This window comes from Gossypium raimondii, chromosome 6, assembly GCF_025698545.1.
Source record: "Gossypium raimondii isolate GPD5lz chromosome 6, ASM2569854v1, whole genome shotgun sequence".
Taxonomy (NCBI): domain Eukaryota; kingdom Viridiplantae; phylum Streptophyta; class Magnoliopsida; order Malvales; family Malvaceae; genus Gossypium; species Gossypium raimondii.
Genome location: NC_068570.1, coordinates 3,074,156 through 3,097,478, shown reverse-complemented (window position 1 = coordinate 3,097,478; position 23,323 = coordinate 3,074,156). Strand labels below are relative to the sequence as shown.

General features: G+C 33.2%; 1 protein-coding gene across 6 annotated transcripts; it reads left to right on the top strand.

The window, feature by feature from the left end:
• The first annotated feature begins 8,698 nt into the window (after nt 1–8,698).
• Nucleotides 8,699–22,648, top strand: LOC105773530 (BEACH domain-containing protein B). 6 transcript variants are annotated; one of them, XM_052632348.1, is made up of 28 exons: nt 8,699–8,803; nt 8,921–8,962; nt 9,102–9,446; nt 9,574–9,747; nt 9,970–10,130; nt 10,250–10,562; nt 10,670–11,102; nt 11,204–11,540; nt 11,648–11,836; nt 12,216–12,477; nt 12,563–12,754; nt 12,839–13,057; nt 13,165–13,341; nt 13,462–13,577; nt 13,980–14,444; nt 14,564–14,777; nt 14,885–15,106; nt 15,264–15,716; nt 15,814–16,134; nt 16,221–16,673; nt 16,755–16,801; nt 16,905–16,998; nt 17,667–17,873; nt 18,854–18,979; nt 19,066–19,437; nt 19,530–19,761; nt 20,706–21,442; nt 22,231–22,648. In XM_052632348.1, exons 3-27 carry the CDS (start codon nt 9,195–9,197, stop codon nt 21,380–21,382), a joined length of 6,708 nt encoding a protein of 2,235 aa, XP_052488308.1. In that variant the 5' UTR covers nt 8,699–8,803; nt 8,921–8,962; nt 9,102–9,194; the 3' UTR covers nt 21,383–21,442; nt 22,231–22,648. The 6 variants fall into 6 exon arrangements, with proteins under 6 accessions (XP_052488308.1, XP_052488309.1, XP_052488307.1 ...); XM_052632349.1 differs by having other exon boundaries at nt 8,740–8,803; nt 9,107–9,446; XM_052632347.1 differs by lacking the exon at nt 8,699–8,803 and having other exon boundaries at nt 8,825–8,962.
• The last annotated feature ends 675 nt before the right edge of the window (nt 22,649–23,323 follow it).

The window sequence follows — 23,323 nt, the reverse complement described above, 5'->3', positions numbered from 1 at the left end:
ACTATTTTCTAATTTTATTATTTTACATTATTTTAGTACATTATGCTTGAAATGTATTAATTTACTTTTTTAAATAAATTAAAAAACCCTTATTTGACTATTTGTTCGTATTTTTTCCCGAATTTTATTACTTTAAAAAATATACTATTTTCTAATTTTATTATTTTATATTATTTTAGTACATTATGTTTGAAATGTATTCATTTAGTGTATTTTTAAATAAATTTTAAAAAATCCTTATTTCGGTCCTTTTTCATATTTTTTTCCAGTTTTATTACTTTCAATAAAATATATTATTTTCTAATTTTCTAATTTTACATTATTTTAGTACATTATGTTTGAAATGTATTCATTTAGTGTGTTTTTAAATAAATTTTTAAAATCCTTATTTGACCCTTTGTTAGTATTTTTTCCAGATTTTATTACTTTCAATAAAATATATTATTTTTATATTTTATTATTTTACACTATTTTAGTACATTATGTTTGAAATGTATTAATTTACTGTGTTTTTAAATAAATTTGAAAAAACTCTTATTTTGGCCTTTGTTATTATTTTTTTCCTTGATTTTATTACTTTTAAAAAAAACACATAATATTTTCTAATTTTATTATTTTACATTATTTTAGTACATTATGTTTGAAATAAATTCATTTAGTGTTTTTTTAAATAAATCGGGAAAAAATACTTATTTAACCCTTTGTTAAGTATTTTTTCCGGATTTTATTACTTTCAAAAAAAACACACTAAATGAATACATTTCAAATATAATATACTAAAATAATGTAAAATAATAAAATTAGAAAAAATAGTATATTTTTAAAATAATAAAATTAAATGAATACAAAAAAATATAATGAACTAACAAAGGGTAATAAAATAAGAAAATTTTTTTAATTTATTTAAAAAATACACAATAAATTAATTTTTTAATTTCAAAAACATAATGTACTAAAATAATTTAAAATAATAAAATTATAAAATAGTATATTTTTAAAATAATAAAATCCGAGAAAAATACGAACAAAGGGCCGAAATAAGGGTTTTTTTTTAAATTTAAATAAAAAACACACTAAATGAATACATTTCAAACATAATCTACTAAAATAATGTAAAATAATAAAATTATAAAATAGTATATTTTTTAAAGTAATAAAATTCGAGAAAAAAATATGAACAAATGGTTTAAATATTTAACATGTTAGTGCAGCTTCGCCATTGTGCACCATTGGTGCCGCCTGTGGCAGACCCTCCATTCAGCTGTCTTTTTTTTGTATTATTTTGGTAAATAAACTTTTTTGTATATTATTTTGATTTTTTTATTTATTATTTTATAATATTTTAATAAAAAAACCCCACTTTTAATCTTTAGTATGTTTACTAATTCACAGCAAGTTGCATGTTAACTTTGGAAACAAAAGGATAGATTGAAGTACTAATGTGTTGGACATGATCATATTCCCATTGCCAATGACTTATGAAAGTGACCAATTGACAATTTTGACTTTATAATTCTCGTGACAAGGGTTGCATTCTTGTAAAAATGATGCATTACCTGCCATGTGGTATGAGGCTTCAAAACAGATAATCTTGCCAATGCTCAACATAACAACACTTTTTTGGGCAATGGATTGTATCAGTCAATTGTTTCAAATTGAACAAACAAAGGCAAAACATGGGTAAAATCTTAAATTAAAAAAGCCAAATGGCTTTGATACCATTAAGAAAAATCATAAGAATGTAATAGCTGTGCACCTCCTATTTAGCTGTACACAGTTCTCCAATTTAGTCAACCAAATCCCTTCAGTTTAGTCTATCAAAATCCCAATAATCTTGGAATAAGAACCCCAAATTTCCACATATTTATATTGTACAATTAGTTTATTTTGCATTAGATTTCTACTCTCTATTAAAGGGTTTTGCTCCATTCCATTACTTTTTTTCATTCATAAATGTTCAATACGTGTTTAATCGCCATTCACAAGTTGATTTTTACATTTTATAGATGGATCTCACATGGGTCCTACACATTTAAATGGTGATGATTATTGTATTGAATAACAATGGATGAGAAAATAATGGAGTGGATTTTAACCATTATTTAAAGCACTCTGCATTTAAATCTTGGAATTTTAGCGGAATATTTTATTTCTACTTCTCTTTCTTGATCTTTTATTCTGGCGGTTAACTTATATGCAGAGAAAAAAGTACATTGTTGAAAATTTTTGAGCTCCATGTTCTTTCATTAGAAGTTCTTAGGGAAGCCGTGTATCCTATATACCATTTCTCTTGTATTCAAAATCTTGTGTGGTTTTGTTGTTTGCAAGTTAATGCTTTACTTGTTTCTGTGTGAAAAATGAAATTTCTTAATCTTTTGAATGCTAATTGGAATAATATCACTTCTTGAAGATACAATTATATCTTAGGTAAGTGCATATTTGCTACCATGCTATACTATCTTAAATCTTATGTTTAGTGCAGTAATATACAGCACACCTATTTTGTTTTTGTGATTCCTCCAAAGTTTTGTAAAGAGTATCTTATGGTGAAAGTATCTAGGAGATTCTTGTATTATAGAAATTGTATCAAATTAGCTTCAGTATTATTAAATGTGTAATCCTGTACTATTTAAAAGTATCGAATAAGACCAAATTAGAATAGAGTTAACATTTACTGTTTAAAAATATCATTTATTTTTAATAAAGTTAATATTTTAAATTTTTTGGTTCAACAAATGATGTCTTTTATCTGGAATTGAACTAGAACTGGAAAAAAAAATCAAGATTTTTTTTATACAACAAATGTTAACTTTGTTATAATTTAGACTTATTTTATTTTTTAATAGTATAGGGATTAAGTTAATCCATTTAATAACAAAGACTAATTTGATATAGTATCTCTTAGGTACTTTCACCTTTTTGTGTTATCAGTTGTGCATGAAACGCATATTAATGACCTTAACAAGTAATCAGCTTTGAGAATGTGAGTAACCTACAATTCCTATGTGAAAATGAAAGAGTCCATAAATTTGCAAATGGCTTTTGTTCACCTGCTTTCATGCTTCAAGAGTACAAGCAACAAATGAAGGATTCTTTTATGCAACAAGACGGCAACCAAGCAGCCATTTTATACTTAACAAATGAGGATAATGCTAATAGTTCATTGATGGAGCCTTCTATTCCTTTAATTGACAAGGCTTCTTGTATTCAGCTTTGGAATGACTGTATTGTGAAGCTAAGCAAAGCCCTTTGCTCATTCCTTCTTGCTCCAGAAGATGTTAAATCTCATCATGAACAAATTTCTTCAATTTATGGTGAACTTTCAATTAAATGGGTCATAAAGGTTTTGCTTGTAGTTTTCCCATCCATCAAGACGTGTGCATATAAAAATGAACTTCCAAGACATTTATGGTAAGGTTTCTCTGTGTTTTTTTTTTCTATTGTAGTTCTATTGCGGTATTAACAGGGGCGTAGCCAAAGGGGCGGGCAGATCCTTGGTTGAATGGTATGATTGCCTTTTCAGGCTTTCGTGAATTGGATATTTTAATTAATCTCTTTTGACTCTTTAAATAAATGAAAAATTTGCATTTACGCCCCCTTGAAGAAATTAATTAATCAATTTAAGTCATTTTAACACAAAATTTTTAGTTTTGGCTCTTCCAATTTTTTTTAATTTTATCTTAGCCCCCCCTCCCCTAAAGTAAAATTTCTGGCTTCGTCCCTGGGTATTAAGCAACATGCAGACTCTTGCGAGCGATGATTTTGTTTTCGTTAAAATACGTCATAAGTTCTTATACTTTTCAAAATTTTAGAATTTAGTTATTGTACTTTTTCAAATTTCAAATTTCAAAATTTAGGTTCAATCATTAGTACTGTTTTGTTAAATTTGTTGACATTGTAATGAACTTGACTTCAATAAAAAAATTAACAGTACTAAAGTTGGACTTGAATTTTGAAATCTGAAAAGTATGGAGACTAGATTTCTAGAAACAAAGAGTACAAGGACTTATAGCATATTTTAACCTTCTATTCTTCTTTTAGCATTATTTTCATCTCCTAGTCTATAACCTTTCACATTGTTTCTTTTTCTTGAAGGGTCTTCATCAATACCTTGCAACATTGTGTTCTCAAGGCCTTCAAAAAGATTCTTACTTCTTCACCTACATTGCTTGAAGTGTTTCGCAAAGCCGGAATATGGGACCTTATCTTCTCTGAGAATTTTTTCTATTTAGGATCAGCTTCCGAGGAACCTTTTAAAGAGATTAGTACATACAATGAAGGGTCTCTAGAAAAGCTTGAAAAGTACTCTTCTTGTTGGAGCAATGTTGTTCAATTAAAGGATAATGGGGTTGGAACTATTCAAAGAGAAGTGATAACTTTTGTGGAGTTAGCAGCAACATCTAATGGGAGTCTCAATAACTTGGTAAGTCGTTGTCATATCTAAGGTATTATTTATGAAACAATTGATCTTCATTGCACTTCATTCATGAAAAAAATAATTTCTTAGCTAGTTACTAGTTAGCCCTTGTTATATAAATTGTAAATATTTAAATTTATACCTATCATATGGTTATGTATTAATTGAAGTATGATTTGGATGTTTGACTCATTGTTTAATTTTGGGTAAATATACATTTTGGTACTTTAACTTGGCTTCAATGTTTAAATTGGTTCCTAAGGTTTTTTTGGTCCAATTAAGTACCCAAACTTGGCTTTTTGATTCGAATTAGTACCTGAACTTGAGTTCATAGTTTAAATTGATTCAAATAAGTTCAGGTACAAATTTGAACCAAGAAACAAGTTCAGGTACCTAGTCGGACAAAATTAAATTTTAGGTACCAAATTGAACCTTAAAGCCAAGTTCAAGTGCTTTACTGGACAAAAAAAATCCCTTTATAGTACCAATTAGAATCTCAAAGCCAAGTTCAGGTACCAAAATGTTTATTTACCCTTTAATTTCATTGCATATATGTGCTTGTATGTGTTATGCTATGAATGTTCCAGTTTGTTTTACACTTCTAGCAGTAACATATAAATGATTTATTCTTGATTAGGTTGTAAAGGGTCGGTAAAAGTACCATGGAGGTCGTTGTATTAGGAGCCAGATTACATTTTGCTCCCTCTACTAAAAGAATAGACAAATCAGTCCCTGTATGTTAAATAAAAAAACAAACTGGTTATTCTATTAAAATTCGATCCCTTTCTACTATTAAAAATTGACTCATGTATGTCAGAATGAGGTACACTTGGCACGTCATGCATAACTGTATAGTTATTTTGTGAGCCAAACCCGTTTTCAACAATAGAGATGGATGAAATTTTTAATAGAAAAGATCAATTTACTCTTAGATCTAACATCCAATTTACCCTTGGATCTAACATATAACGACTAATTTGTCTATTTTTCTGAATAAATGGGGCAAAATGCAATCTGACTCTTAGTGAAAGAGCCTCCATAATACTTTTACCTAAAGGTTGTATTTTTGTGCTTCTGAGTTTGTTTAACTGTTAACTTCCTCACTATATGTTGTGACAGCCTGAATTGTCTGCTTTAATAAAGGCTCTTGAACAATGTGCTTGTAACCCTGAGATTGCCAGTGTTCTCGCAAAAAGTCTGCTTCAGATATTACAGCAATCAGTTGAGAAAACTATTGCTTCCTTTAACTCACTCAATGCAGTTTCCAGGGTTCTTAAAGTTGCTTGCATTTTGGCCCAAGAATCAAAACAGTCAACCAACATTAGCCTTGTGACTGATAATAATTATTTGGAAGGGTTTCCGTCTAATGGTCTCCAAAGATTTGATTCACGTGAGATATTCATAATTGAAGGCACGGAAACATGCATGGAAATCTTTAAGGAATTTTTCTCAGTAGCAGATGATGCTAAGAGTTTAATTTTGCATGATTCTACCTGCATTGACTGTTTGTTTGAATTGTTTTGGGAAGAAGGCTATAAAAATCATGTTCTTAAATACATTCTTGACCTCTTGAAGGTATGTTTTCGATGCTGTTGTAAATATTTTATTTTTTTGGTTATTATTATCATTATCAAGTACCATAGAGGCCCCTAGGGGTCAAATTACATTTTTCTTTCTCTACTAGAAAAATGGGCAACTTGATCCTTGTACTTTAGATCAAAAAGCAAATTGGTCTTGTTAAAAGTTTCATCTACTTCTACTGTTGAGTGATGTATTACTATCCGATTGCTTAAATTAGTCCCTCCATGTCAAAAATTTCATCCATTTCTTCTGGTAAAAGTTCCATCCATTTTGCTTGAATCAATTCTTTTATGTCAGCATGAGGTACATGTGACATGTCAAGTGTCATTATCTGGCTGTTCCATCAACTAAATTGGTACTTAATAGTAAAAATGGATGGAATTTTTAACAGAATGGTCAATCTGCTCTTTCATCTTACATACAGGAATTAATTTGCTCATTTTTTGAATAAAAATAGTAAACTGCAATCTAACTCCTAATACAGGGGTTTACCCGGTACTTTTATCTTATTAACTCCTTAATAAATAGACTTGTTCCTCTTTTTTTCCCATTTGTTTAGGTTGTATCACTAGCAGGAGAAGATCGTAAAGCAATGTTATATGTATGCTCAAAATATTTAGAGACCTTCAATCTTATAAAGGAAAAGGAGAAAAGATTTGCTGAACTGTCTATTAATCTGTTGAATGGAATGATGGATATACTCCAGACTGATCTAGTGGTATATTCCCTGTGCTCACTTTCGTGATGCTCATATTTCAGTTTTCCATTTTCTTTTCACTTTACTATTAGGATTTGTTTGGTAAAGTTTAGTGGAAAATTGAAAGGGTAGAAAAATAGAAAAATGAAAAATATAATTTTTCTTTCTATAGTACTTGGTAATTTGAAAGAAACTAATTTTCTTTTCATTCATTGCTTGGTAGGGTTAAAAAATAAAAGAAAAAAATAAAACATTTGAAAAATATATAATTTTGAACTAAGATACAGTTCTTTCATTTTCCCCCTTCTCATCATTCTAATTTGGAATGATTGGTTTTTATGCATTAGGATGAAAAATGATAATTTTTCCTATTTTCTTTCCTCTTACTTTTCTTCCCTATCAAACATACTTTAAGATTTAGTTCCTTTTCGCTTTTTCATTTTTTCTTTCCATAACTTCACTTTTTCATCCAACCAAGCATACCCTAAAAGTCGCGTGTCCCTTTGGCATCTTGGCAATTGAATTTGTCTTACAAATTTGATGTTTGTATCAGCATTACCAAGCTTTATTTAGAGATGGAGGATGCTTTTTGCATGTTGTCTCTTTATTGAATGGCACTCTTGATGAAGCACGTGGAGAGATGTTGGTTTTGGTTGTCTTACAAACTCTTACCTCTTTGCTTGCAAGGAATGATGTCTCAAAGGTAATTTTCTTTTCATTTTTTTGTTTTATTTGTTTCCGTGTTGGTTAGTTTTTTTTTTTTTGGAATAATTGAATGCTTTAGGTTAAATTCTGTTATTAGTCATTGTACTTAGTGAAAGTTGCAGATTTAGTCTTTGTACTTTTGAAGTGATCAATTTTAGTGTATGTACCTTTTGAATTTTGAAATTTTAGTCATGACCTAAATAGTAGTAGTTAAATTCGTTATTTAATTATTAGTTATGTACTATGTATATGCTTGTAGATTTAGTTCATATTTTCAATTGGATCATTCTAAGTCCTTATACTTTTCAAAATTTGAAATTCCAATCTTGACACAAATGACAATCGTTGATCCATTAACTAGATTAGTAATGAGTAATATATGGAAATTATAAGCGGGCATGACATTTCATGTATAATAATATATTTATTGCATCGATTTTGAAAATAGTAGAACTTAATTTTATAAATTTGATAGTTATAATTTGGTGAGAAGTGAAATTTTAAAATTTAAAGAGTAAAATGACTAAATTAAAGTACATGAGCTAAATCCAGAATTTTTGCAAAATACAAGGACTAATAGCAAAATTTAACCAATCCTTTATCTATGCTTTTCCTTAAGGGTGCAAAGAAAGTGATCTTTCTTGGTAAAGGACTTTTATTTATGCTTATCCATTCACAAGGTCTAGTTTGCTTTACCATATGTAATGATGCATTTGGAATTCTTCTATTATTCTCATTTTATGGTGCATTTTTATATTTATTTATCTTTACAGGAAGCTTTTAGAGCTCTTGTTGGCAAGGGTTATCAGACATTGCAAAGTTTGCTATTAGACTTTTGTCAATGGCATCCAAGTGAAGCACTTTTGAATGCACTTCTTGATATGCTAGTTGATGGAAATTTTGATATAAAAGACAACCCTCATATAAAGGTGTGATTTTATTTGTCTGGAATGTTTCTTTGATACATTCTTAGATCTAAAGATGTTTATGGGTCGAGCTAGTTTCACGTCAAGCTTCAGCATAATATTAACACATTTTATATTTGTTCAAGTCCGACTCAACCTAAATTTTTTAAGCCCACTCATTATTTTTTAAAAAAAATTAAATTATTTTTAATTTAATGTTTAATAAAGATATATTTATTAAATTTTTATATATAATCATCTTGAACATTTTTAGTGTTTAATTTGAAGTAGTATTATATATTACTATAAATTTTATTTTTATATATATTATAAATTAAATAATATAATATAAAACACTATAAATTTTATTAAAAGCACCGTACCAAGTTCAGGTCTTGGATGTTCAAGTTCGGACTCATCTATTTTTTGAATTTAATATTTTTGTCCAATCCTCCTGCTGGTCTTTTGGCTTTAGCAGATAGCTCATAGCATTAACAGGTAGTTACATCCCTATTGTCTGACCATGTGAACTAATTTTGTAGTCTTTTTTGTCATTTTCCTCATGGTGCCACTGTTTTTTCTTCTCACATGTGTTTCTTTGGTCCTTCAATTCAGAATGAAGATGTGATCATACTGTATTTGAGTGTCCTACAGAAGGTTAGTAACTCATTTTTCTTGCTTGTTTCTTCTGTATGTGATAGTTACTAAATTTCCTATTTATAGATGATTCTTACTATATATAAGCTGTAGTTTGTTTAAATTTGATGTCATTACTTGCTATTTTGTGATTGCCCAGAGCAGTGAATCTTTGCGGCATTATGGTCTCGGTGTGTTTCAACAGCTGGTTAGGGATTCCCTTTCCAATCGAGCTTCGTGTGTCGTGGCAGGAATGCTTAATTTTCTTCTTGACTGGTTTGTCCAAGAAGGTGATGACAGTATCATTTTGAAAATTGCGCAATTGATTCAGGTTATCGGTGGTTATAGCATATCCGGGAAGGATATTCGCAAGATTTTCGCTCTCCTTCGAAGTGAGAAAGTGGGGACTCAACTGCAATACTGCTCATTATTGTTGACTACTGTTTTATCAATGTTAAATGAGAAAGGACCAACTAGCTTCTTTGATCTCAATGGAAATGACTCTGTAAGCCCTTACGATTTCTTCTGATATTCATATTGTTACAAGTCCTTTTGGAACCTTTTGCATTCAATTATTGTGTCACTTGACTAATTTGTAACTGATATTTACATTCCTATATATATATTTGTAGGGAATCATAATTAAAACACCTGTGCATTGGCCTCTGTACAAGGGTTTTTCTTTTTCATGTTGGCTTAGGGTGGAGGACTTACCCAAGAATGGAACAATGGGGCTTTTCAAGTTCTTCACTGAAAATAGAAGAGGGTTCTTAGCAGCAGTAGCAAAAGATAAGCTTATATATAAGGTAAAAGATGTGTTATATGTTTGTTTCTAGAAAGGTTCTTCCAAAGCTTAATTCATATTCTCGGTTGAAATATGCCATATGTCCCTCTAGGCCTAACTGTTAACACTGTTAAAATTATTTTTGTTAAATTCAAGTTCATTACTACATCATTTTTTTAGTTACATGGTTATCAAGTGAGTATTATTATTATTATTACTGATGTACTTCTCATGTCCTTCACAGTCTATCAATCTGAAACAATATTCTATTCAGACACATGTTAATCTAGTCAAGAGGAAATGGCACTTTCTTTGTATTACTCATACCATTGGAAGAGCATTTTCTGGGGGTAGCCTATTTAGATGTTATCTTGATGGCAATCTTGTATCTTCTGAAAGATGCAGGTAACATGCCACCTTTAATCATTCTCAGTTCGTATTCTTTTTTTATCATTAAAACATTTTTCAAGTGTACATAGTTAGTCAACCCGGTAAGTTCCCTGACCATCATATTCATGCCTCAGATATGCAAAAGTCAGTGAATTATTGACTAACTGCTCCATTGGTACAAAAATGGTATGGCCTCAAAGTGAAGATAATACACGGAACTCCAACCCGGATTTTTTGCCTTTTTTTGGTCAGATCGGTCCACTTTATTTGTTTGCTGATGTCATTTCCTCTGAGCAAGTTAAGGCTGTACATTCCCTTGGACCGAGCTACATGTATTCCTTCCTGGATAATGAAGCTACTGCATTTGGGGGTAACCCATTGCCTAGTGGAATTCTTGAAGCAAAAGATGGTCTTGCATCAAAAATTGTGTTTGGGCTCAATGCACAGGTTCTTTATCTCTACCTTTTGGGCACATGCATGCATACACACATTTGTCTTAAAGGTAATCTGCTTTTGTATATAGCAGAACCCTAAATATCGACTTCTGTTTTCAGGCAAGTGATGGCAAGAAATTGTTTAATGTTTCACCTGTATTGGATCATGCATTGGATAAGAATTTATTTGAAGCAACTATAAAGGTTGGTACACAGTTATGTTCCCGGCGCTTGTTCAAAGAGATAATTTACTGTGTTGGAGGTGTTTCTGTGTTTTTCCCTCTTATATCTCAGTCTGATAGATATGAAAATGATGAAATTCAAGTTTTAGAAAGCACTCTAGTCCTCCCAGTTGCAAAAGAGCGTTTGACCGCTGAAGTTATTGAGCTTGTTGCTTCTGTCTTAGATGAGAACTTAGCAAATCAACAACAGATGCATCTTCTTTCTGGATTTTCAATACTGGGATTTTTATTGCAATCAGTTCCACCTCAGCAACTCAATATGGAAACTCTCTCTGCATTGAAGAATTTGTTTAATGTTTTATCTTCCTGTGGTATGCATGATGAACCCTATAGTTTTATGATTTTGTAGTTCTTTTCACAACCATTTAAGAATGTATCATACATCTTTTGATGTTTCCAGTTTCCTCTTTAGGATTGGCAGAGCTGCTCATAGAAGAAATCATATCTTCTATTTTTCTTAATCCCCTTACCTGGATGTACACAGTTTACAAGGTGCAACGTGAACTGTACATGTTTCTCATTGAACAGTTTGATAATGATCCGAGGCTGCTTAAAAGTTTGTGCCAGTTCCCTCGTGTTATTGACATAATACGGCAGTGCTATTGGGATAATGTGAAATCTCGGTTTGCAATTGGAGGCCAACCTCTTTTACATCCTATTACTAAACAAGTTATTGGAGAAAGACCTAGTAGAGAAGAAATACAAAAAATTCGTCTTCTTTTATTAAGTCTTGGTGAAATGAGCCTCAGGTATATGTCTCAACTGGGTGAGAGCATCTGGTGTTGCCTGATGTACGGTAATTTAATCGACACATATAAGACATTATTTTTACTGGGTACAAAACTGTTGTATGCAGGCAAAGCATTGCACCAGCTGATATAAAAGCTCTTATAGCTTTTTTTGAAACAAGCCATGATATGACGTGCATTGAGGATATTTTAAATATGGTTATACGTGCTGTTTCTCAAAAACCATTACTTATGTCCTTCCTTGAACAAGTAAATCTGATAGGTGGCTGTCGCATTTTTGTCAATCTGCTACAGAGGTATGCCTTCAGCATTAAGAGTTAAATGTGCAAACTTTTGGCATGAGAGACAATGTCCTGTTTGATATGTTTCTGTTTTTCCACTATGTGGTGACGCTATTGTGTACTGCAATTTTGTTGAAAAATTTTAACTATTTTTGTTTGTTCCTACTGCTGATTAGAAGAGTATGCAGTTGCAGAAAATGTTCAAGTTTCTGGGCAAGTGCTTGATTAAGTATTTTGTATTCTGATAGCTAAGCTTATAGTTTCATTAATTAACGTGTTTCCTTCTTCTGAATGGCTGGAATTGCTTTGATGTGAAACAGTAAACATGGTCTGTTTTAAATCAATGGCTAAGAATTAAAGTCTTATAGTGACCCTCCAATTTTGTTTCATATAGGGAATATGAACCTATCAGGTTGCTCAGCTTGCAATTTATAGGAAGACTTTTGGTTGGTTTCCCATCGGAGAAAAAGGCGACAAGGTTTTTCAATCTTGCAGTTGGAAGAACAAAACCTCTTTCAGAAAACAACAAGAAAGTCAGCTCAAGGTTGCAACCACTCTTCTCAGTTATATCTGACAGGTTGTTTAAATTCCCACAGACGGATAATTTGTGTGCAACCTTGTTTGATGTTCTTCTAGGTGGTGCTAGCCTCAAAGAGGTGATAGACCAATCATGGAAATTTCTCCTCATTTTTCTATTAGTTGAGTATGTTCTAGCTATTCCTTGAAATTGTTTGTTTACAGGTGTTACAGAAAAATAGTACAACGGACAAGCAGAGAAGCAGAGGCAAAAATTCTCATTTTTTCCTTCCTCAGATGTTGGTTCTGATTTTCAGATTCCTATCTGGTTGCAAAGATGCTTCTGCAAGAATGAAAATAATTAGTGATCTACTTGAACTTCTTGATTCAAATACTTTGAATATAGAGGCATTAATGGTACTGCATACAATTAATTATTCATACTTTTCTGTTCAGTATCTTCTTTTAAAAGTGTTTCTAATTATTCAAACTTCGCGATAGGAATATGGTTGGAATGCTTGGTTAACAGCTTCTGTGACACTTGACATTGTAAAACCCTATAGGCCTGATTCAAGATATTGTGGTGACTATGAGGCAAATGAGAAAAATCTTGTGATGAAGGTTTTCTCTGTTGTGCTTTGTCATTACATACAATTTGTAAAAAGTGGCTGGCAAAGATTAGAGGAAACTGTAAATTTTCTTCTTGTTCATTGTGAGCAAGTATGTCAAATTTTCTTGCCATGCTACAAAGTGTATTTCTTTTAATCTACTTAATGATTTTTTTTAGCCATTGATGGATAATTTACTTTGATTTCTGTCATTGTTAGGGTGGCATATCATGCCAAGACTTGCTTTATGACATATATGACAACTTGATTCAAAGGCTAGTAGATTTATCTTCTGAGGAGAATATTTTTAGTTCACAGCCTTGTCGTGACAACACATTATACTTTCTGCGACTGGTTGATGAGATGCTTATATCTGAAGCTGGAATTAAACTTCTGGTATTATTTTACTCAAGAATTTGACTGCATTACATCTATTCTTATATAAATATTTTAGGCTAGAGAAGTTTGCTAGTCCACTTAAGTATGACGTTAATTTGATATCTCTATTTCTTACAGTTTCCAGCTATTAGTTCGGAGTCTTTTCTGGATTCTTTAATGGTAGAAGGCCAGAAAGATTATACCACTTTGTTGCATGAGGTCTTGCGAGGAGAATTTGATGACAAAGTGTCTGGGTACTGCTAGCTTGGTTTCATTCTTTGCCCCTGGAACTGATATATTTTATATCATTTGTTTGTGCTTTAGTTGAGATGATCTAGGGTGCTATCACTTGGCATTTTGTTCTTTTGCACAAATGGCATCTACAATATCTCAAACAGAATAAGGAATATCAAGTTGGCCTCAGTTTCATTAAAGTTGAATATTCATATTTCATGCTAAGATGTAGAATTCATGATTTCACATGTATCGATTATTGGCAAAGCAGTTGCTGCTTATCTTTAAGTTGCACCATCAAAAAATTGTGTTTGAATTATTTTTTTCTGTGAGCCTGAGAATTGAATACATCATCATGTGGGTATATAAGATGTCCAGTGATAAATAACTTAGTATTTTGTGTGAATCTTTTTCATTGTCAGAAACGCATTGGCTTCTGAGGAATCAATAACAAGTGAAGATGATATAATTAATGATAAGTGGTGGAACTTATTTGACAACTTATGGATTGTTATTAGTGAGATGAATGGGAAGGGTCCAAGCAAGATGCTGCCTAGAATTACAGTATCAGTTGGTCCATCTTTTGGCCAAAGAGCACGTGACTTGGTAGAATCTCTTAATATCCCTGCCACAGAAATGGCTGCTGTTGTTATATCCGGGGGCTTTGGCAATGCATTGAGTGGAAAACAAAACAAAGTTGCTGATAAAGCCATGGCTTTGAGGGGGGAAAGGTGTCCAAGAATTGTATTTCGACTATTAATCATATATCTCTGCAGAGCTTCCCTAGAAAGAGCATCACGCTGTGTCCAACAGTTCATCTCACTTCTGCCTTCCTTTTTGGGCACTGATGATGAGCAAAGCAAGAGTAGACTGCAACTCTTCATCTGGTATTAGTGTTTACCATATGCCCCAAGTCTCCAAATTTTTTGTTATACAACTGGTTATATTAGTTTTGGGGAAGGATATAGATTAGTAATTTTTTCTTGCCTTATAACATTGTGCTCAGGTCTTTGCTTCTTGTACGATCCCGGTATGGAAAGTTGGATGATGGTGCTCGTTTTCATGTTATAGCACATGTGATTCGAGAAACTGTAAACTCTGGGAAGTCAATGCTTGCTACTAGCATGATTGGTAGGGATGACTTATTCAATACAAGCAGCCTCTCAAGAGAAACGGGCTCCTTGCACAATCTAATTCAGAAGGATCGAGTGCTTTCTGCGGTTTGTTCTAAATTTCAAACTTGTCATCTCCTGGGCTTAGGGCTTAGGAACTTCCATGAATGTTTTGCTGGTTATCCACCATTCAGTCCTCTACTTTCTCATTTCAGGTTACTGATGAGTCCAAGTATGTGAAGATGTTGGAATCTGACCGCAGCAGACACTTGCAGGAGCTTCGTGCTAAAATGGATGAAAATTCCTCTTTAGAAATTAATACCCAGAAGACATTTGAAGACGAGATACAAAGTAGCTTACGCAGTATTCTTGCTTCAGATGAGAGCAGAAGGGCTGCATTCCTTCTTGCCCATGAGGAGGAGCAGCAAAATGTTGCTGTATGCTAAAAGTTTTTCTGTTGTAGAACTTGCCTTTCTTTTGGTCCTTCACTTCTTTAATTGTCTCTGTCTTTGTTTCTTTTGCTGTTCTTCCATGAATTAATTATATTGGATTTTGTGCTCATATGTATGTAAATAATATTTTTTTTTTGGACAGGAAAAATGGATGCACATGTTTCGTACTTTAATCGATGAAAGGGGCCCGTGGTCTGCTAATCCATTTCCTAATGGTGCTGTGATACATTGGAAACTTGATAAGACCGAAGATATACGGCGGCGTAGACCAAAGTTAAGGCGGAATTATCATTTTGATGAAAAGTTGTGTCATCCTCCTTCCACTTCTCCTTGTAATGAAGCTACTCTGCCAAATAGCGAGAGCAAGCCAAGTTTTGTGGGGCATATTCCTGAACAAATGAAGAAGTTTCTGCTCAAAGGAGTACACAGGATAACTGATGACGGCAGCTCAGAACCTGCTGAGAGTGGTGCTGGACCTGATGATCCTTCTGACATTCACAGTGCAGAAATTATTAAAAGCAGTAGTGATCAGATTGACATTGTGCCAGATAGAAAAGAGCTTTCATCACCTTCTCAAGAAACAGAAACTAGTGAGGTATATGTTATCTGTATCACCGGAACAAGCAAGCTATGTTTCTTCTCATTAAAACATCTGAAGTTACTTCATTGGTAATTTGTGGTTTGATGTGCAGGTTCTTAGGTCAGTTCCATGTGTGCTTGTAGCCCCAAAAAGAAAACTGGCAGGTCGATTGGCAGTCATGAAAGATGTTTTGCATTTCTTTGGTGAATTTTTGGTTGAAGGTACTGTGGGGTCTTCAGTTTTCAAGAACTTGAATGAGTCAAGCCTTTCCGAGTCCGCAAGGGCTGATCACAAGCCAAAGTCTTTTCATTGGTCCTTCCATCTTGGTATGTTTTCTGAGAAGGGGACTTCTCCTGACAATATGGAGGCAGAAGATTTGCATAAGAAGGAATTACGAACAGTTAAGCGTCATCGGAGATGGAATATTAGCAAGGTAGGGAACCATTAATTTTTCTTTAGCTGTATTGTTTGTATGCTTACTCCATTTTGATATCTTCTTGTTTGCTTTGCTGGCCATAGATAAAAGCTGTTCATTGGACTCGGTATTTGCTTAGATACAATGCAGTTGAGATTTTCTTCAGTGATTCTATGGCTCCCATATTTATAAACTTTGCTTCACAAAAGAATGCAAAAGAGATTGGAACCCTGATAGTTTCTACCAGAAATGAGCTGTTGTTTCCCAGAGGAAGTAGTAGGGACAAGAGTGGCATTATTTCATTTGTTGATAGACGTGTGGCAGTGGAAATGGCAGAAACTGCTAGAGAGAGATGGAAGAGAAGGGATATAACGAACTTTGACTATTTGATGATTCTCAACACACTTTCAGGAAGATCTTATAATGATTTGAGTCAGTATCCTGTCTTTCCTTGGGTTTTGGCTGATTACTCATCTGAGGTTCTTGATTTTAACAAGTCAGCAACTTTTCGGGATCTCTCCAAGCCTGTTGGAGCACTGGACTCAAAACGGTTTGAGGTCACTTCTCTCTGGCTCATTCCTCTATATCACCTTTCTCTTCTCATTCCACATATCTCAACATGTTGCTTCATGATTCAGGTGTTTGAAGACAGATATCAAAACTTCTGTGATCCCGATATACCCAGGTAACCTCCAATCATAGTTTGAGGACATTTGTCATTTCTTTCTATAGATTTTGCTTTAGGTAATTTGTCTAATGTGTTGCTCTGCATCTACTTCCTAATGCAGTTTCCATTATGGGTCTCATTACTCAAGCATTGGGATTGTGCTTTATTACCTCCTTCGAATGGAACCTTTCTCATCTCTTCACCGTAATTTTCAGGTATCTTTTTTTAATCATGCAAAGCCTGTAAGCAGCACCTTGTCTAATCTAATAGTAATAATATAAAAGGGTAACAAAAGTATGCGGTGATCTGTTGTTTCTTTGTTGCAGTGATGTTCTGAGTACTCACTAAAACAGTTTTAAAAGCACTTATTTTGGTTTGATCTTTGTAAAATGCGCCTTTTTTTTTACTGGTAGCAAGCAGAAAAGTACTCCCTCCATATGGAGGAAAGTCAAGTACATCTGAAATTATTACTTGAAAAGTCCATTGCTAATGGAACTTCATACTTAGGTTTTTCAATATATATATAACAATTGCATTTATGAATAAAGGTTATGAAATGGTTATTAGCATTTAGCTTGTAAAGGGCATGTAAATGCTGGAGTTTTGTGTGAACCCAGTAATTAATTCTTTCACCTATATTCTACCAACAAAAAATGTAGGGAGTAAAAGTGATTGCAGTAGTCATACAAAGTCTGATGATTATGTATTTTTCATAGGTATGATTGCTTTAAATATGGTTCAAATACTGACATATGAAGAATATTCATTTTCATTTATTATGTCTTGTATGCAATTTGGTTTTCTAACCTTTTCTTGTTTATCAGTTAACTGGTGTGTCAATTCATAGCATGCAAGCCTCACTAATTCATCAATTTTTCATCAGGGTGGTAAATTTGACCATGCAGATCGTCTTTTTCAATGCATCGAAGGAACATATAAGAATTGCCTTTCTAATACAAGTGACGTGAAGGAGTTGATTCCCGAGTTCTTTTACATGCCTGAGTTTCTGATCAATTCAAACTCTTATCATCTTGGGGTGAAACAAGATGGTGAACTCATAAGTGATGTTTCTCTTCCTTCCTGGGCTAAGGTATGTGAATTCCCCTCGAGAATGTCACGTTTCAGACATTGTCAAGCGTCTGTTTGATTTCTCAAAAGGTTGTTTCTGATTCAAGAACATTTCAGAGTTTATGGTTGTCCTATTGTTTATATGATGATGGGATCCTCCTTCAGAAACTAATTGTTCAACCTGAGGATTATCTGGTAGTCAGAAATTTTGTATTGTGTTATGTTGTTGGGACCTTCCTTATGAAACTACTTGGTCAATCTGCGAATCATCTTGTAGCCAGAAATGTTGTTGGATTTGTATAGGAGGAATAAAGTTAAAACATGCCATAAGTCCCTATACTCTTCATAAATTTGAAGTTTAGTCCCTATACTTTTATTTCTAGGAATTTAGTCTCTCTACTTTTCAAATTTCAAAATTCAGGTCTAAATGTTAACACTGTTAAAATTATTTTGTTAAATCCAAGTTCATTACGTCATATTTGTAGTTACATTTTTAGCAAGTGAGTTTTTTTGTTTTTTTTTCAAATTGTCACATAAACAATTTAACAAAATAATTTTAGCAGTGTTAACAATTGAACCTGAATTTTGAAATCTGAAAAGTAAATGGACTAAATTCCTTAAAATAAAATTATAGAAACTAGATTCCAAATTTGTTAAGAGTAGAGGGACCTATGGCATATTTTAACCGAGGAATAAATATGATGGTTGTGCTACAAGGTATATAATGTATCTAAATTGTGGCAAGGTGATAGAGACTTCTATAACCTATTCCTAACAGTTTCTGTTTATAATATATTTACATGCTTTGTATGATAGTTCTTATCATAGCAAATTTGTTTTATCCTCAATCTGATTCTCTGCAAGTACATAATTGTATTGTTTAAGACTTGCTTTCTCTGCAAATTAAGCTCCCCTTGAGTCCTTCACTTGTTGAGCTAAAGAATCCTTGTTAATTTGAGGTAAATTTGTCCTGATGAAAAACTTATTTTCGCTTTGTTGTAGGGTTCACCTGAATTGTTCGTAAGTAAAAATAGAGAAGCCCTAGAAAGTGAGTATGTTAGCTCAAATCTCCACCACTGGATTGATTTGATATTTGGTTACAAGCAGCGTGGTAAACCAGCAGTAGAGGTATCCTGTGAACAACTATATCTTAATTTTCTTCTTTTATCTTTTGTATCCAAACTGATCTCAGTTAAAATTAATGGATTTTGCAGGCTGCAAATATCTTCTATTATTTAACTTATGAAGGTGCTGTAGATCTGGACACCATGGATGATGATCTCCAGAGATCAGCAATTGAAGATCAGATTGCAAATTTTGGTCAGACGCCTATCCAGATTTTCTGTAAAAGACACCCTAGAAGAGGGCCTCCAATTCCAATTGCTCATCCTCTATCTTTTGCACCTGCTTCTATTAGTTTGACATCTATTCTTTCTTGTATGAGTAATCCACCATCAGCTGTTTTGTACGTTGGATTACTGGACTCGAACATTGTCATTGTGAACCAGGGGCTTACTTTATCTGTTAAGATGTGGTTGACAACCCAACTCCAATTCGGTGGAAATTTCACCTTCTCAGGTTCTCAGGTTAGATCTTTACCATATTGTTTCTTTTTTTAAGTTGAATCTTTAGGATGTCTTGAACTTGCCTTAGATATATTTTTGTTCAAACTTCTCAGGATCCTTTCTTTGGAGTTGGTTCTGATATTCTTTCTCCTCGTAAAATTGGGAGTCCTCTAGCAGAAAATGTTGAACTTGGTGCACAATGCTTTGCAACAATGCAAACACCATCCGAGAACTTTTTAATTTCATGTGGTAATTGGGAAAACAGCTTCCAGGTCATATCTTTGAGTGATGGAAGAATGGTTCAAAGCATTCGACAGCACAAAGATGTTGTCAGCTGTGTTGCAGGTAATTTTTCTTTTAGGGAACACTCTGAATTTGCCGAAAAAAAGAAATGTGAAGCTTGATTTTAGTTTTATACAAATCTCAGCTAGTATCCCTAGTCATCTGGAACCTTTTTCTGAAGTTGCATTTTACGTGAATAACTTATGTTAAAGTTCTTTGAAAATATGACCTCAACTTCCTAATGGTAGTTATAATCTGCTCAAACTTGCCAGTTTCTTCTTTCACTGTCAACCTTTCTTCATAGAAGTGGTTCGTGTTAGCAATACGAGAAATGAATAAATTCAAGTACTGATGGTAAGGAGTGTTGTACTTCAAAGTAGGAAAGGAAGAGAATATACTTGGATATGAATTGTATCTTGTCTTGAGTCTGATTAAAGATGATCTGTGTTGATGATGGATTGGTGCAAGGCAGAGATTGTAGCAGAGATGTACAGTTCACCCTGTTTAATATAGGGCGGAGAGCCATCGGATTGGGTGGCTGGAGATGATAGGTGAAGGAGGGTAAGAGAGTGGGAGTCGAAAGGGATATCTCTTCTATCTATGCGTTCTGGGCCTTATATACCATTAGCTACTTGTCCCGAGGTGTTATGTGTCCTACCATTATTGGTGGGTTAGAGTCAAGTGGCCAAGTGGTATGATGGCATAGGTCTAGGTAGGGTGGCACTATAATGTGCTTTGTGTCACTTCGGACAGGATGTATGATGTAGTGATAGAAGTCTGGCATGGCAGATAATGAGTGGGGCTTGCTCGGCTGTTGACTTGTAGGGTTCCTCCGAGGGGTTTGTTCTTACCGTTCGTGAGCCTATTGCTCTGTTCGAGTGGTTGGGATGTAGCAATCTGTATTTAATAAATGTTTTGTAACTTTTGTTAGAAATTATCTGCCTGTGTTATAAGTGGTGCTTCTTGTAGTCTTTCTTGTCTTAATGAAAATTGATAATCTGCTGCAGTTACAGCTGATGGAAGCATTCTTGCTACTGGAAGTTATGACACTACGGTGATGGTGCGGGAGGTTCTTCGTGTCAGATCCCCAGAAAAGAGAGCTCCTCGTAAGGACTGTATCATTGCTGAAACTCCCTTTCATATTCTTTGTGGTCATGATGATATAATTACATGCTTGTATGTCAGTGTGGAGCTTGACATAGTTATTAGTGGGTCAAAAGACGGAACTTGTGTTTTCCATACCCTGAGAGATGGAAGATATGTAAGATCTTTAAAACACCCATCTGGCAGTGCATTGTCAAAACTTGCAGCTTCTCAGCATGGACGGATCGTACTTTATGCCGATGGTGATCTCAGTTTAAACCTCTATTCTATTAATGGAAAACACCTTGCCTCTTCTGAATCCTATGGGCGCCTTAACTGTGTTGAACTCAGTGGATGTGGTGAGTTTTTGGTTTGTGCTGGTGACCAAGGACAGGTTGTGGTTCGCTCTATGAACGCACTCGAGGTTGTGAAAAGATATAATGGGGTTGGAAAGGTAATAACATCCCTAACAGTGACTCCAGAAGAATGCTTCTTGGCTGGGACAAAAGATGGAAACCTTCTTGTATATTCTATAGAAAATCCTCAACGCAAAGCAATTGTTCTTCGGAATCCAAGAACCAGAGTTATGATACCAAGTTAAGCTATGATTCAGGATGGCAATGGCTGACAATTAGGCTCTGCTTGGTGAAAATGATCTCAGGTATTATGCTCACTGGTGTTTATTTTTAATCATTTCATTCATTTAACTTAATTAAGTTAATTCAGTTCATAACTTCTATTTCCACTGCATGCATTTAGTTAAGCTGATCTCCAGCATGTAAAATAAAAGCCTGCTTAATGTGGTTGTTGTGGCCTATGTTGATCAAGTATGTTGCATAGCTGTTTGAAAGGTCTCTACTGCCATTTTTTTTGGCATATAAAATATCACGTTGGTTTAACTCGGTTTTATACATATAATATGTCAAAGGTTAAATATATGTCATAGGTCCCTGTACAATTAACAAATTTGGAATTTAGCCTCTCTCTCTACTTTTCGGATTTCAAAATTCAGGTCTAATTGTTAACATTGTTAAAATTATTTTGATAAATTCAAGTTGTTAACACTGTAAGAATTTAACAAAATAATTTTACCAGTGTTAACTGTTAGACCTGAATTTTAAAATTTAAAAAGTAGAGGGACTACTAAAATCCTAAAAATAAAAGTATAGGGACCAAATTTTAAATTTACGAAGAATACAGAGACTTATGACATATTTTAACCTATTTTAACTTATGACATATTTTAGCCATATCATTCCATGCATTCAAGACCCAGTTTTCTGAAAATATTTCAAGGAATTTTAAAGCATGTAGGATTTTTTCGAAAGAGTTAGTTGTGCTTAGCAAAAATTTAGGAAATAGAAGAAGGGATTTGCTCAACTTTATTTCAACAAATATCTTGCATTTTGTATTCCGTTTTCATCATTTTCTTTTTTCACTTTTTGACAGGAAATGCTATGAAAACTATAGGCTCATAGTTTCAACCATATATTTTATAGTGCATGAAGATGAATACTTCTGATGATTCTTTCTGCATGATCCATCCAACATACATACAGCCTTCTTATAACCATTTTTGTAACACTACAGAGATAGGCAGGTAGGTTTACTTTTAGTTTATAACATGATGAGCTGAGACAGAAATTGGGATATTTAACACATAATGTAAAATAATTTTTGGTTCTACAAGCCTAGGTTTTCAATTCATTTGTATTATCAATACCAGCATCTTTCTCAGCTCATTGTTTTTGTTTTCTCAAAAACAACAAAATGTCAAGAACTATCAACCCCCTAGCATTGTATAGATGGGCTTACCATGCCTGATTCTAAATTGAATGAAAAAAAAATACCCTATTCTTTTCAAGCATCACCATTGGCAAGATATTCAAGTGCTCTGATTGTGCTGGCAAGTTGATTCACATTGGCTGATCTTCACTACTGGTAATTGAGCAAGTAAATACCAGTTCTTTTAAGGAAAACATTGATTTTTCGCTTTCCCCATCAGGTTTACTTGGAGTCTATTAAGTAAGGTTAGTTTACATTGATGTTGAAAAATGTTACAAAGTGTTTTCGAAAATTTGACAGTGTATACCATTATTTTTGAAATATAAAATGTCTATTTTAGACATGATATAGAGTAGAAAATTAATGAAGGAATGAAAAAAATAATTTCATTGATAAACACTTTTCCAAAACCAAAAAATTTTGAAACCAATTTAAAATCAAGATTTAATTTAAAAAGCTACATGTTTACTATATTTTTTATTTGAAATCACGGGTTGAATTGAAAAATGTTTTTCAACCTCAATGGTAAACAAAGTCTAAATCTATTTTTTATAGTCTCTCCTTGCTAGGGATGACAATGGGTAAAATAGGTCGATTTTTACTTGTCCGAAACTCGACTTGACTTTTAACCCTTCTTTAAATTTGATTTATTTGAAATTTTTAACATTTGAATTCAACTCCAGAAAAAGAAAGATGATGTGACTTCAATTCTTTTTGAAGTAAAACATTACATGATTTTTATACTATACTAATTTTT